This window comes from Balaenoptera acutorostrata, chromosome 5, assembly GCF_949987535.1.
Source record: "Balaenoptera acutorostrata chromosome 5, mBalAcu1.1, whole genome shotgun sequence".
Classification (NCBI taxonomy): Eukaryota; Metazoa; Chordata; class Mammalia; order Artiodactyla; family Balaenopteridae; genus Balaenoptera; species Balaenoptera acutorostrata.
The window spans coordinates 39,265,056-39,280,201 of NC_080068.1; the positions used below are offsets into that span (position 1 = coordinate 39,265,056).

At 38.8% G+C, this 15,146-nt stretch overlaps 2 protein-coding genes across 2 annotated transcripts in view; both read right to left on the reverse strand.

The window, feature by feature from the left end:
- CPE (carboxypeptidase E) overlaps nt 1–15,146 on the reverse strand; it is a 109,943-nt gene that overhangs the window by 17,422 nt on the left and 77,375 nt on the right. Inside the window, exons 2-3 of the mRNA XM_057547375.1 lie at nt 10,294–10,490; nt 8,453–8,620 (exon numbers count right to left, since the gene is read on the reverse strand). Coding sequence (XP_057403358.1) covers nt 8,453–8,620; nt 10,294–10,490 — 365 coding nt within the window. The remainder of the gene's footprint in view (nt 1–8,452; nt 8,621–10,293; nt 10,491–15,146) is intronic.
- On the reverse strand, nt 11,967–12,572 carry LOC114237001 (ubiquitin-conjugating enzyme E2 K-like). Its single transcript, XM_057547121.1, has one exon. It carries the CDS (start codon nt 12,570–12,572, stop codon nt 11,967–11,969), a length of 606 nt encoding a protein of 201 aa, XP_057403104.1.

A 15,146-nucleotide genomic window follows, 5' to 3' on the forward strand; every position in this document is an offset into this window, starting at 1 on the left:
AAGGAGCAGCATTCCCCATCTCTATCTTTCTCAGAATTATAAAAAATATTTCGATTTCCTTGAAAGTTCTACTTAAAAGCTGTCAGCTTTTCTTTCTTTGTAACTTGAAAAATAGCATACAAATCACTTACAAATTTGGGCACAACTCCATCTGATCTTTGTTAATAATAACTAAGGATAAGACAAGGAGAAAAGAAAATAGCTGAGCCGCAGAACAGGGTTCTTTCTCTGTGGTGGTGCAACTGAAGAAACATATGGTAGATTTTCCTTCCAATTTTTGCTTACTATTTTTCCAATTCTCTTCAACTGCTTTAAACATTTTTCCTAAGAGAAAAATTAAATTGGGTCTCTTCCAGATTTCACCATCAAATAGTTCACTTTGGGATGATCATCTTAAATTTTAAAACAAAGGCAAAAGTTTCAGGAATTCATGTTGTCTTTTGAATGATTCACAGCCCCTCATACCTTGGAAGCAAAACAAAGGAGGAAAGAAATTTATACCAAAGAATTAAACTGAGCCAAAAGCTTGATACTTTTATGTGATGAGTTTTTAATAGCAACTAGGAAGACTCTCAAACTACCAAGTACCTCTCTGATTAAAAAAAAAAAAAAAAGCTTTTTACTGGAGATGTGATGCATATTGTTCTTTGGGACAGAATAACTAAAAGCATCAGTAGGTTTTGATGGTTATAATTAGATCTTGTATTTGTATGTCTCTGTTCAGTTTATGAATAGCTCTCACATACACTATTGTATTGAGCTTCACAACACCCCCATTTGATAGGGGATATCCATCCCCATTTTACAGGGGAGAATCTGAGAGTTGGGAGTGTTAATGATGTGTCCAAGTTCAGACATTTAAGATTCAAATCCAGTATATAAACTATAAATCCCACATTATTTTCAGTATGTCAGCTTTAATGTATCAAAACTATCCTATTTTTCATGTAGGCTACTCCTAATTGTGCAAAAGTGTGATTTAGAATAGGACATTGTCTTTATTATTTGTTTGGTTTATCTTATTCTCACTATAAAAAATATGTTCACTGTAAAAAATGTAGAGGAGATAAACACAAAGGAGATTAATATCATTTATATACCATTTTGTATGCTACCTATTTTGCTCAACAGATAACACTTCTTCATGTCACTGAATATCCTGAGTTATTATTTTAATGGCTGAGTAGTATCCAATGTATGGACATACTCTTAAACATGGAACAAATAACAGCTAATACTTATTAAACACTTTCTGTGTGACACACTGAATTTTCACATCCACCCTATGAGATAGGGACTGCACATACCCCCATTTTACTGATGCGTAAAGTGAGACACAGAGAAGTCGGGGAATAGCATGAGGCCACCTCGTTGGGAGTGGTAGGACTGGACTCAAACCCAGCAGTCTGGCTCAGAGCTACTACACGAGCACTAGGGATCTCCATTTGGTGGAAGAGGAGGAGGAAATAGGAAGATGTTGGTCAAAGGGTACAAACTTTCAGTTACAGAACGAATTAGCTCTGGGAATCTAATGTATCCCCAGATGACTTAATAATACTGTATTGTGTTCTTGAAATGTGCTAAGAGCGTCACAAGCGTTCTCACCACAAAAGAAAAAAAAAAAAAAAGATAACTATGTGAGGTGATGGATGTGTTAATTAGCTTGATTGTGGTGACCATTTCACAGCATATACGTATATCAAATCATCACACTGTACATCTTAAATCTATAAAATTTTTATGTGTCAATTATACTTCAATAAAGCTGGGGGGAGTGGATCGCCAATTGCTGGGTATTGACTTGTTTACTATGAAAAAAAATGCTGTGAACACACTTGTAGCTGCACTCTTTGTGCAGATCCATATTTTTTTAAGGCAAATTTCCCTAGAAATGGAAAGAATTGACCAAAAGCTAAGCACATTTAGAAAAAATTTTAAAATGTATTCCAGACTGCACCCCTGAAAGATACAACAATATACCCAGCAACAGTATAATAAACCTGTCATTTGTAATTACTCTTACCAACATGGGATATGTGTTTTTTAAGTCTGTCACTTTGATACATGACAAATAGAATTTTTTAAATTTTCATTCTTTGATTAATAAAACTAGAGCAGTTTTTTATATGTTTAGTGACCATTTAGGTTTATTCTTTGGTGACATGTTTATACATGGTTTAACTGATTTTTCTATGGAAATGTATCTTTTCTTATTAATTTGCAAGAGTTGTTTATTTATTAAAAGCATTAACCCTCTATCTACTACATATTATAGATATTTTCTAAGTTTCTTATTTGCCTTTCAAATTTAAGAATAATAATAATTAAAATATAAAACATTAAGAGATTTATGTTGTCTAATCTACTGATCTTTTTTTATGGTCTTGTCCTTTGCTTTTATATTTCATTCCTTTATTCAATAACTATTAAGTGGCCACCATATGCCAGTTTTCTATACTGGGATTTAGAAAGTTCTATCACACTCCAAAAATGACAAATTTACCAAAGTTTTCTTTTACTAGGTTCATACTTTTTATATTTAAGTCATAATACATCTAGATTTTATTTTGATCTATGCTAATATTTGTGAGATGGAGTTGTCTCAATTCCATTTATTGAATAATCTATTCTTTCCATAATAATCTGAAACACTCTCTTATCATAAACTAAATTCTTATACACACTTAAATTTGTTTCTAAAGTTTAAATTAATTTAAATCAAATCCAGTTTAAATTTTAATTTAAATCAACTTTAAAATAACTAATATAGGACAATTTAATCAAAAAATCTATAACGTTTATGCTTTTTTGCAATGAATTTACGGTTTATTAGGCTCGATTGCTCAAGAATGGCATTAATATTATATGATATGGGTTTATCACACATTCTTCTATAATATTCTGTTCAGAAGTGTTTCTTTTACTGCTGAATTTCTTGTCAGTCCTCTTGTTTGTACATCTGCCCCATTTTCCCTATTTATTCAAAACCCAGTGATTTGCTCTGACAAATATTTCACTGAGTTCAGACGAGACAGAAATCTCTGTGGTTTGGAGAATCACTGAGGATTTCAGGAAGGAGGTGGAACTTCACAATGTCTTGGGGGAAAAATAAGGTAGATTTGGATAAGGAAGCAAGCAAATACTCCCTGGAGCGAAGGATAGGTTTGAGTGTGAGCTCAGGAGGCAACGCCATTCTGTGGCGGACTGTACTCTTGTATTTATTATTCACCTGAAAGGATTCAAAATGGCATGTTTCCATATATTTATATGTTGATTCATGTGTAAGAAATAATTTTGAAGGACACATAACAAAATGTGAATGGTGGTCATTTAAGAATGTTGGGTAATGGGTTATTTTTCTGCTTATTTATATTTGCTTTATCTTTTTGTTTATAATAAAATATTAATTTTTTAATAAAAAAGTTTTTAAAGAAAATGTTTTTTGAAACAAATTTAAAGATACAGTCCTGAAATGAAACACTGACACACGCTACAACATAAATGATCCTTGAAAACATGCTCAGTGAAACAAGCCAGGCACAAAAGACCACATATTATACAATTCCACTCATATGAAGGGGCCAGAACAAGGAAATCCATAGAAACAGAAAGCAGATTAGTGGTTTAAGCTGGAGTGGGGGTAGAGGGATAGGGGGGTGATAGCTAAAGGGTATGGGGTTTCTTTCTGAGATGATAAAAATATTCCGAAACTGTGGTATTGGTTGCTCATTACCTGTGAATGTACTAAAAACCACTGAATTGTACACTTCACATGGGTGAGTTCTATGGTATATAAATCATATCTCAACAAAGCTGTTTTTTTAAAAGAGAAAAAGAAAAAAAAAGATACAGTCCTGAATACACAAAGTCATATGTGGCTATTAGGTTTAGTGTATTGTTAGTTCCTATACATACACTATTGCTAATATTCATGTTACTAGATGTTCAAAAGCAAGAAAGCAAACTCCACAATTTGATAAGTTGAACTCCATTTCTCTTTGACTATTAATAGAGTCTTTTAGGCTGACTAAATGCTTAAATCTCCTGGGTACTGTAATCACATATTTAACTAATCCATAGAGAAGGCTTAGGAGCACCTCTTAGATGGAGCCCTTAACAGAATCCAGAGCCAATTATGACCTATCTTTAAAACTTCCATTTAAAGACTGTAAATATAGTTCAAATGTTATGCTCTATAAGTAGATAGCTTTGGCTCTTAAAATATATCAAAGCTATATTTATTCCATTTTCTTCACCACTCTAGCCATTAAAGACAAGTATTTAATATAATTATTTGATTTAATCACTCTGTTTCCATGCAGTCCAAGCCAAGGCTCATGTACCAAGCCCAGATAATGGTGGAAGTGACCAGGCTGAAGAGCTGGAGAGCAGATGAGAAATGACTTAGCAGGAAGAACTCCGGGGAGCAGGAGAGACCTTGCATGCAGAGAGGTTTGGAAGAGCAAGGAGAGCCTCTGGAGGACTTGGTAAAAATGCAAATTCCTTCCTATCACTCATTCCCATAGCATATACACCCCAGACTTCTTGATTCAGCAATCACAGGAATCTGCAGTTTTTAAAATTGACGTATAGTTGATGTGCAATATTATATAAGTTTCAGTGTACAACATAGTGATTCACAATTTTTAAAGGTTATACTCCATTTGTAGTTATTATAAAATATTGGCTATATTGCCTGTGCTGTACAATATATCCTTGTAGTTTACTTATTTATACATAGCAGTTTGTACCTCTTAATCCACGACCCTTATCTTGCCCCTACCCCTTCCCTGTAACCACCAGTTTGTTCTCTATATCTGTGAGTCTGCTTCTTTTTTGTTATATTCACTAGACTGTTCTTTTTTTAGATTTCACCTATAAGTGATATCATACAGTATTTATCTTTCTCTTGTCTGACTTATTTCACTTAGCCTAATGCCCTCCAAGTCTATCCATGTTGTTGCAAATGGCAAAATTTCATTCTTTTATGGCTGAGTAATATTCCATTGTATATATGTACCACATCTTCTTTATCCATTCCTCTGTTGATGGACACTTAGGTTGCTTCCATATCTTGGCTGCTGTAAATAAGCAATCTGTATATTTAACCCCTGATTCCTACAACCATAGAGATTTTAAAACCACTCTAAGGAAACAGGGAACAGATTGGTGGGTGCCAGAGGCAGGAGGCTGGGGGTGGATGAAATAGGTGAAGGGAGTCAAAAGTACAGACTTCCAGTTAAACAATAAATAAGTCCTAGGCATGTCATGTACAGCATGGAGACCATAGTTAATAATACCATACTGTATATTTGAAAGTTGCTAAGAGAGAAGATCTTAAAAGTTCTCCCTGCAAGAAAAAAAATGTGTAACTGTGTATGGTGATGGATGTTAACTAGACTTATTATGGTGATCATTTCACAATATATAAAATATCAAATCATTATGCTGTACACCTCAAATTAAATAATGTTATACATTAATTATATCTCAGTAAATACATACACACACACACACACGCACACACACACATACCTACATACACACACACCACTACAAGGCCAAGAAGGGGAAGTGAGAAAGGCGTGATGTGTAATAACATTAATGAAATGCCTACTATGTATCTTGTACTGGGCTGGGTCCAAACACTGTCTCTGTCTAATTGACAAAGATGGAAAAAGGAGATGAGCCAGACATGGGCAATATCATCCCGTGATTTAAGCAGGTTTACTGAAGATTTAGTAAAATGTAAACAAATCTTGCTTCTGTTCCAGAAAGGAGACTAAAATTTAATTTTTATGCATTTTTCTTTATTTTACCTTTACCGAGAAAAAGTATTGGCATTGAGACTTTTTAAAATAAAAGCTCTAATTTTCTAAAAGTGCCTTAAACAAGCATCTTTTTTAAAAAGTACTGCTTAAACTAGATATATGAAAACATCTAATATAAACATTATACAAGTCCCATTGAGGAAGAGGAAGGCAGTGCTGGCTGAAAATGAAGGCACTTACATGAAGGCTGCTAATCTCATATCCTGTCAACATGAGTTTATTTCACAATTCTTCTATGATAGGTGACAGGAATTCTTTCTCTCATTTCTTAGTTTTAACAGACAGCATGGGCAAGGGGGAAAGTTTGGGTTGATATCCACACTGGGCTTCCAGAACAGTTTTTCATTTCTGTCTTAGGCCTCATAGGTCATCACACAAGACTACCCTCTTTTCCCCTCTAATTACCCCTGCTCTTTGCTTTTCCAGCTCTCCCTTCTCCAGGGAAAGATGGTTTAGGGGCTGAGAAACTGCGAATCTGTGACTCAGAAACAGGAGTGTTTAAGTGAGTCACTTATCAAGTTCTGCCAAAATCCTCAGCCCCTGGCAGCCCTTTTCACAGACCAGTCCCCACTTGTAGGCTCAGCCCAGGTTTCTGGGATGAACTCTAAATATAGGCAGGAGAATTTGAAGAATTTTAGACCAATAAGCTGAGATTCCCTCTCTCCTGGATCCTCTACCCAGTGTCCCAGCCACGTGCTGAGTGCGTGTCTGGAACTCCAGCAGCTGGTGTTGCGATCTGCTTGCCAGGCTGGATTGCACTCATTCATAATAGGCTTCAAGCCTACTATGATTCAGACTCAAATAGGAATTCTAATTCCTGTAATCAAGGGACTGAAATCTAGAATCAAAAAGAAAAACAGCTATGTAAACAAATAATAATATAACATCTATAAAGTTCTATGTAACTATAAGCACCAGACTGGAAATATATATAAAGAACATAAAGGCATGCTCAACAGGATCTGCCTGGAGGAGGAGAGGAAGGCTTCACAGAGGAGGTGACATGGAAGGAGAGGGAAGAGCACTGTGAACATAAAGTTAGTAGAAGACAGTATGCTTAGGGAATACATGGCATGGCAAAGCCAGATTAAAGAGTGGCTGAGCTGGCAGCTGCCAGGGGCCAAGGGAAACTTGAATGGCCCTGGAGCTGTAATAAAATGGAGACACCATCTTTTCCAAGCTCTCACTTAGGAAAGATACTGGAAGAAGCTGATAAGCCAGAGTTGAACTGCCTGGAAAGACACAAGACGCAGTGGGGGTTGCCCCCAGCAGTCCTTGCCGTTCCTCCATGATGGGCTCGCCTCCCCTCTGTGGAACTGAAAATGGTGTTCAAACGGTATGAGCTTCAAACCCAGTGTTTAGTGGGTGTGTGCGTCCATCTGACCTTGTGGTCCATAACAGAGCACTGAGCAATGATGCTGACACAGCAGTAACAATTCCAGGTCCTGGCCTCCAGCACTGCACAGGTACTGGCTCATCCAATCCTCATAACCTCACTATGGGCTGGATGCTATAGTCACGTCCACACTTCGGATGAAGGGAAGGAAGCACACAGTGGTTACAGAACTTTGCAAAACTCACACAGCAAGGACGGAACCAGAATTTGAAGCAAGGTGGCTGCCTCCAGAGCCTCCACACTAAACCATCACACTATTCTGACATTTTGAGTCTTTTCCTTTATCCTCTGGGCAGTGGAGACCCAGCAAGGTTAGGGTTTTTCAGCAATAGAGCAATAATTTGTGTATGAAGATCACTCTGGAGGAATTTGAGAAGACTGAATGGAGCTGGGAGAGGCTGAACCCAAAACAAGAATGGGGGCTCCCTTCCTCGTCAGAGCAGCCCACAGGGCCTGAGTTGGCAGAGGAAGGAGAGGCTGAAGGGTGTCAGGAGGCCAAATCGCCAAGATCTGGTTACATGGGTGGTGAGTGGTGACAGAGATGGAAAAATCAAGGCTTTGATGATCAAGTAAATGAGAGAATAGTGTTTTCTTAGGGAATGATTTATTTCTAGTCATGCTGAGCTTGAGGCCCCAGATGTCACCAGATAAAGGGACTCAGTGAGCAAGCAAAAGAGATCTGGAAGAATCTGTAAAATGGACAACACTGAAGGTCCAGGAGAGGATGGAAACCCAAGGAGAGACAGGAGGGTAGCAGATGGGACCCTGAAGGCCAGCGTTTAGGCCAAGGCAGAAGAAGCAGGGAAAGAAACTGAGGAGTGGTTTGAAAGGCACTAGAAGAGGTAGGAGAAAGTGCAGTTGTGCAAGGCAGAAGAGGAGAAAGTTCTGGAAAATAAGAAAAAGGTCAACAAGTGTGGAATGCTGTGGGAGTTGCTAATCAGATGTGCTGATAAAGGGCCTCTGAACAGGCCAAAAAGACTTTCTAGACAACTGGGTTCTCCCTCCTGCCCCTGTCCCTACCTCCCACTCCCTAAACCCCTGACCAATTCTAGGGGCAGGACTAGTTTCCAGGCCCCAGGCATCCCAGCCTTGACTTTCACATCCGTAGTGAACTATCCCATACAAGCTTTCACAACACTCCTGCGTCCTTCATTGTGATGAAGATAATAGACATCTTTCCTTAGGCTGGAGGACAGAACCCAGGAAAACCATACATGTTCTCTACCTTTGTGTTTTGATCCACAATTTTCTTCAGATTTTTCAACAGATGATTATTTGGACCACCTTCTTTCTCATTAACATAAACTATTCTGTCCAGGTCAGGAAAGTTCCGGTTCAGATCTATTCCCTGGGCATTGCTTCGACCCACGAACCAGTCCTTCAGCTCACCAGGCTGAAAAAAAAAAAAATCAGAGGAAAATCATCAGTTATTTATTATTATTGTTACCATCTATTTAAGGTCTTCATTAATGGTTTTTAAAATAATTTATTAAGATTATTCATTTCAACGATATCCTCCTACAATGGCATTTTCACTATCTTACTGATATACACATGAAAGTATCAGGTTTAAAGTATATATTATGGATATTTTGAAAATATTCTCAACGAACAATATTTTAAATGTCAATAATAATTATATTTAAAAGATATTCAACATCAAACTGCAAAAAAAGTCCATGTGTGTCAGCTAGTAGTAGATGGCATGTCTCACAGCATGCCACTCAGTACTTGGTTTAAGTAAAATACTCACTGCCTCCAAAAACCACAGCAACTACTTTTAAATATTCAAAAGAATAAATTACTAAAGAAGGTTAGATGCTTAAAATGAGTTTAACATGAATTGTTTACATATTAATAATATACCTCTCTCTTACAGTCTTCATGAAAAAATATGAGCTCTAGAACTTCTGCTTCAACTTTGTAAGCTGAAAAATTTCTGTTCAATTTTAAACCTTTCATTTCACTAATGATATAATCTGGAAATTTAATAAATTTCCAGAATATTCCGTTATATTCCATAATGTAGATTTTCTTGTTTTACTATTAAATTATACTAGATCGCTAATATAGAGATAATGCCCGTATTCTTAAAGTCATGTAAACTCAGATACCTTAGACTGTGAGGAATCAAAACCTGTAAGACAGAAAATAGCAATGACAGTTTTTTGTCTATCCTGTCTTACAGTTCTGAATATCACCTTAAAATAGTCAATAATTTAATTCTCTATGTTACTAGAATTTTTCTCTCATAACTTTAGAAATTATATCAATATTATACTTACAGAAATTCACTGTCTGGGTTTCTTACAAGGTCAATCAGGTCACTTGATTTTTTATTTTTAAGGTACAAAACAACTTCTTAACTATAGATTAACATACTAAATATATGCTTTAATATGTTCCCGTAAAATAAGAAAATTATTTCAAACTAGAAAATAAAATGTCCTCCACCCCTGTCTAAACAAAACAGGGAGCACACTTAACTGTGAAAACATAATTACTTCCCAGCTTCTCTAACAGTTAAAATGTATTAAATTAATTTTGATTTATAGGTAGGAGGGTTTTGTTTTTGTTTGTTTGTTTGTTTTTTACTTTACACATCACATATAGATAAGGATTAAACAAACATCAGTGAAACATTGGCCAAAAATCCTCATTCCTTGATTCCAGTAGAGGGCGCTATGATATCGCCTCATTCAGAGACAGCAATGGCCTCACTCTTCAATACATGGCAGTAGTTTTCAAACTTCTAGATTTTTAGGGAGAAATTTACCTAGTCACACACATGAATGAATAAATATGATTCATTTAACAACGAAAACAAAACATTAATTTAATACTAACAAGATTTCTCATTCTCAATCTCTGCTAAAGAAACCCTCGCCCACATCCCTTACCTCTGCACTTTTTCCTTACCAGCAAATTAAACACCATATCATTTATACCTGCCCCTGCACTATCTGTAAGCTTCATGTGAGCGTATATTCCTTATATATGAGCATATATGTACAAACCATAAAAAAAAAAGCAAGCATGCCCTGTTGTGAGCTGGCCCACACCCACCTGAGATGCTGCCTTCTCAAAGCCATCAGGGTTGAGGGAGGGCATGATGTGGATCCGGGTGTTGTGGATCAGCTGGACGATTGTCTCATTCCCCTTTTGGTATTCGTTGCACAGGTGCTGGGCCAGGAAAACCAGCAGTTCCCGTCCAACAGCCTCATTGCCATGCATATTCCCAATGTATTTAAATTCAGGCTCACCTAAAAGCACAAAAATAGAAAGTATGGAGACTTTTTCTATCGCACCAAAGAGAAGGCAAATGACATACAGTGTAAAAAATATTGTATAGTTACTAATTTATTACACACAGCTGATAACTTCTTTGCCCTCCACAGTTGACGCCTAAGAAATCTGCCCTAAAAATAAAATACTCCAAATGCCCCTTCTGTCCTTCTAGTTCTCTCTCCCCAGCTGCCCACTTGTTATGCAGTGAATTGTGCCCCCCAAAATCATAGGTTGAAGCCCTAAGTTCCAATGTGACTGTATTTGGAGATAAGACCTTTAAGGAGGTAATTAAGGTTAAATGAGGTCATAATCCAGAAGGATTGTTGTCCTTATAAGAAGAGGAAGAGACACCAAAGATTCTCTCTCCACATGCATTAATAAAAGGCCATGTGAGGACTCCTCAGGCAGGCAGCCGCCTGCAAGTCAGGAAGAGGCCTCATCAGAAACTAACACTGCAGGTGCCTTGACCTTGGACTTCCAGCTTCCAGAACTGTGAGAAAATAAGTGTCTGTTGTGGTATTTTGTTATGGCAGCCCGAGCAGACAAATATACACACACCCCCCCCAATAACTAATAATGGTACATCTTGTGCGTCCTACCATTAAACAGTGAACTTTCATGTTTTCTTATTTAGTCCCCACCAAACAGCTAAAAATAGGTATTATTACCCATCTCTATTTTAAGGTGAGCAAACTAAAGTTCTGACTGCTTGAGAGGCCTGACTTCAGTTACACAGCCAATGAACCCGGGATTCAAATGCTGGTCTTCTGATTTAGTTAAAAATCTACTTTTTTTAAAATTCTTTTTTAAACCATAGTGACTAAAAGCATTAACTTCTAGAGCCAGACTGGGTGGTTTCAAATCCTGGCACCAATTCTTACTGGCTGGCCTCAAGAAGTTACTTCAGCTCTCTGCGGCTCTGTTTCCCCGTTTATAAATGAGATCCTAGATTCTACCTCATAAGGTTATTACAAAGTTAAATAATGAGTGTCAGTGCTTAGAACAGTGCCTGGCAAAAAAACAAGTGCTATGTGTTCGCTATTATTTTTTTAATATTATTACATCACATTGTCTTGTCATTGTAAGGTGCTTTAACCACACATAATCTAGTTTTCTCTTTATAACAGCCCACTAAAATACAGAAGACAGATAGTTTTATTATCATTATTGTAGAAATGCAGCCAAAGAGGATAAATTTTGCTCAAGGCCCCAGAATTCAAACATAAATCATGCTGCCTATTCCATTGCATTTTAGGAGGAGTAATAAAATTGCAGAGCATGGCAGCAAAATAATCTTTTTTTTTTAATTTACAGAGACGTTTAGTTAGCTTTATTTACAGAGCAGAGATTTTTTTCAGTCTCCAATGGCGCCTAGATAACATCATTAGGCAAGAATGCCAGTTTAGAAGAAATCTACGCAGAATCCTAAAAATAGCAGATGTTTATGCTCCTCAAGCAGGAGCAAGCTTGACTATACCAGCAGCTCTATGTCTCAGAAGCAATTCTGTTGCAGTCTCTACATCCCAAGATTTTGAAGACAAGGCCACTATTACTGCATTCCTATCAAAGCCCATAGCACACAGGTTTTCTATTTTTTTGGTGTATTCTGGACTAGAAACTGGTGCTCCAGCATACACATGTGCCCGAAGTCGAGCTGTCTGTTTGAACATTTCGGGATTTTGTTTGTACTGATTTGCTACTACTGCATCTTGTGGATCATCTGGCTCTGCAGCTGCCAGTAGTGCTTGCAATGACAATAATACCGTGCGGAGAGTCATTGCTGCTGCCCATTGATCTTTCAGGATATCCAAACAAATAGCCCCTGTGACGGAACTAATATAAGGATGCCATATTTTAGTGATAAACCGGCCCTTAGGGGGATTAAATGGATATGTTGCTGGTATTTTAATCTCTAGTTGATATCTTCCTCCTTCATATGGTGTGTCTGGAGGTCCTATTTCTCCTCTTAATTCTGTAAAGTTCTCATCTACAAGATCTACTTTAATTTGATTTTTGCACCGCGATGTTGGCCATGTCTCCGCCCGCAGCTGATTCATACCCGCCTCCTCCGCCACCGCTACGACCCCCGCCACCTTTTCCTCCACAGCCTCCTCCCTCGGCGATTCACACCCGAGCACACGAACGCTGCCAACACCACCCCCGCCGCCGCGCTCCCCTGAGTGTGGAATCACCTCCGCGCCCGGCCACCGAAATCCAAAATAATCTTAATTAATCCTATTGTTCTGCTCCTTTCTGCTTCATCCATCCAACAGGCCCAATTTCTGCAGTGAACAAGATCCTCCCATTTACAAAATCACTAGGACTGCTCACCCCTGGTTAAACAAAAGAAGTTGGAATTATCCTTCTCTTAGAAATATGTTATCTAAATATTCTTTGCATGAGATTCCTGGGTGTGTGATTTGAGTGACCGCCAGCTGCAGAAACCATGTCCTGGGTGACCTCTCGGCCTGGGCTGAAGCTAATCTTAATCTAAGGATCAGGTGGGAGCAGGGTCAGGGCTGTATTTATATGTCCCTCATTTTTCACTTGGAGGGAAAGAAAGCCTCACTTAAACCACCTCCAGGGACACGCGCCGAAGGTATGCATGTGGGAAGAGATGTTTTCTTTGCTTCTGATTTCAAGTCATAATAATCTTCCTCCTTTCTGTCAAACTCACCCCCTCAGTGTGTGTGTTAGTGGGATTGAGGCACAGGGGAAACTGCACCAGTCCACTACGGAAGAAAACAAGAGACCAGGAAGCCAGCGGGTTCTCAGAAGCCTGCCTCCCGAAGTTATTAGAGAAGATTGCAGTGTTGGAGGCTTTCTGGTCCTGCCGCTTTACCCCAACACAACTTTGGAGTTTTGGTCACTCAGAAGAGCTTGGCCCACAACTCATAATGAGTACGTGAGCACATTGAAATTTTCTATTATTCCTCTGGATTAAAAAACTAAAATTCTTTAATCACTTGAAGGAGAAATGGCAAACTCATAGTCACTTAGCTAAACTTAGCATCCCAGTGTTTTGTTTGGCTATCAGAGCCTATCTTGTGTTTGAATTTGAATGCTTGGGATAGAGCGTGCTTTTTCCAGTCTGCCACAGGCCGCACCACTCCATATCACTGCTTTATTTATTTATGTTTCCAGAGTCAGAAAATTTCCAATGAGGTTTTGCTTCCTGCTCTGTAGGAAGTCTCAGGAACCAATCTCCCCAATATGTCTATTATATTTGTAAGGAGGTAGTAATGACACTAGCAATGCTTTAGGTTGACATAAAGATAGACTCTAAAGGTCATTTCATAGAAGATATTAACATATGGAAATAAAGTGCAAGGCATATATGAGTTAGCAAAAGAAAAGGAAAGTATATTTTTATACACTTCCTCTGTCTTCAGGAATAAATTAGATCGCTAGATAATACTGTCACCAGAATACAGAAGGGCTGTGATCTTTTAAGGCGACTGACATGTCTTGGGAGTTGGGGAAGAGGCACAGTTTAAATATAGCCTTTGCTGAATGTATGCAAAGCCCAGTGTCAGACACTACAGGGACCCCCAAAGCAAGTAAGGCAGCATTCCTGAACTCAAGGAACGCAGGGTCTGGAGGAGGGCACTGACATGCGAACAGTGTTTAGGAGGGAGGCAACCATGCAGGAATTTTGGATCCAAAACCAACCAGCTTCAAGGCTCCAAAATGAAATGTTACCACCACCTCTCTGGCCTCTCTCTGGCCCTTTTTCCTCCCAAAGCCAGAGCTATCTTTTCAAAATACAGTCCTCATCCAGTTCCCTCTACCTGAAAATCCATCAGCTAACTTCCCACTGGCCTTCACCATAAACACCAAAGTTCTCCATAGTGTTAGAGCAGGCAGGTAGCTAGGTGTGAGCAGAGAAAGGGGGGCAGGGGCCAGGTGGCAGGAAACCACGCCTCTTGTAAACAGTGGGGGTTCACGGGCAGATAAAGAAAAGCAGGAACTTCCAGACTGAAAGGAAACCACACATTTTGGGGTGATAAGTGTCCTGGAGACAGACAAAGAAAGGTGGGAAAAGGCAGGAATCTCCAGTGTCTGCATGTAACCTGTTGCTCATTATGCTCTCCTTACAATAAAATTAGCCTTGCAGATAAGAAATTCCCATCATGCACCAAAGCTAAGACACTTTCAATCAAAGCTAAATAAGGACAGAAATCCCTCCTCCCCTCGGGAAGGTGGAGCTGGGATGAAAATCAGGGAATACGACCCCCAAACCTGTCCTTCCCCAGTGAAATCCCACCCCTTCATTTGGATGGCCCTCATAACCGGCTTGCCAAAGAAACCCAGGGCTGCTCACCTGTCTGCCCACTCTCCCTCTGAGAGCGTATTCTTGCTGAAATAAACTCTCACTTTACTTTCTTAGCCTCCCTGTCTCCTTTCTGAATTCTTTCTGCGAGGAGACAAGAACCTTACTTTCACAAGAACAGTAGGATCTCTAACCCCCAAGGGGCCTGGCCTGAGGACCTCTCATCTCCTGAGGCACCATCTCCTCTCCCGTCTTCCAGCCACACCTCCTTCAGCACAGGGCTCTTCTGTGATGCTGTCTGCTCCTCACATACATTTTGCCCTCTCATCCCTCTGATCATGGATAACTCTGGTTTCCT

Excerpts from the sequence above, each read along its gene's own strand:
- LOC114237001 (XM_057547121.1), bottom strand. The coding sequence starts at position 12,572 with ATGAATCAGCTGCGGGCGGAGACATGGCCAACATCGCGGTGCAAAAAT.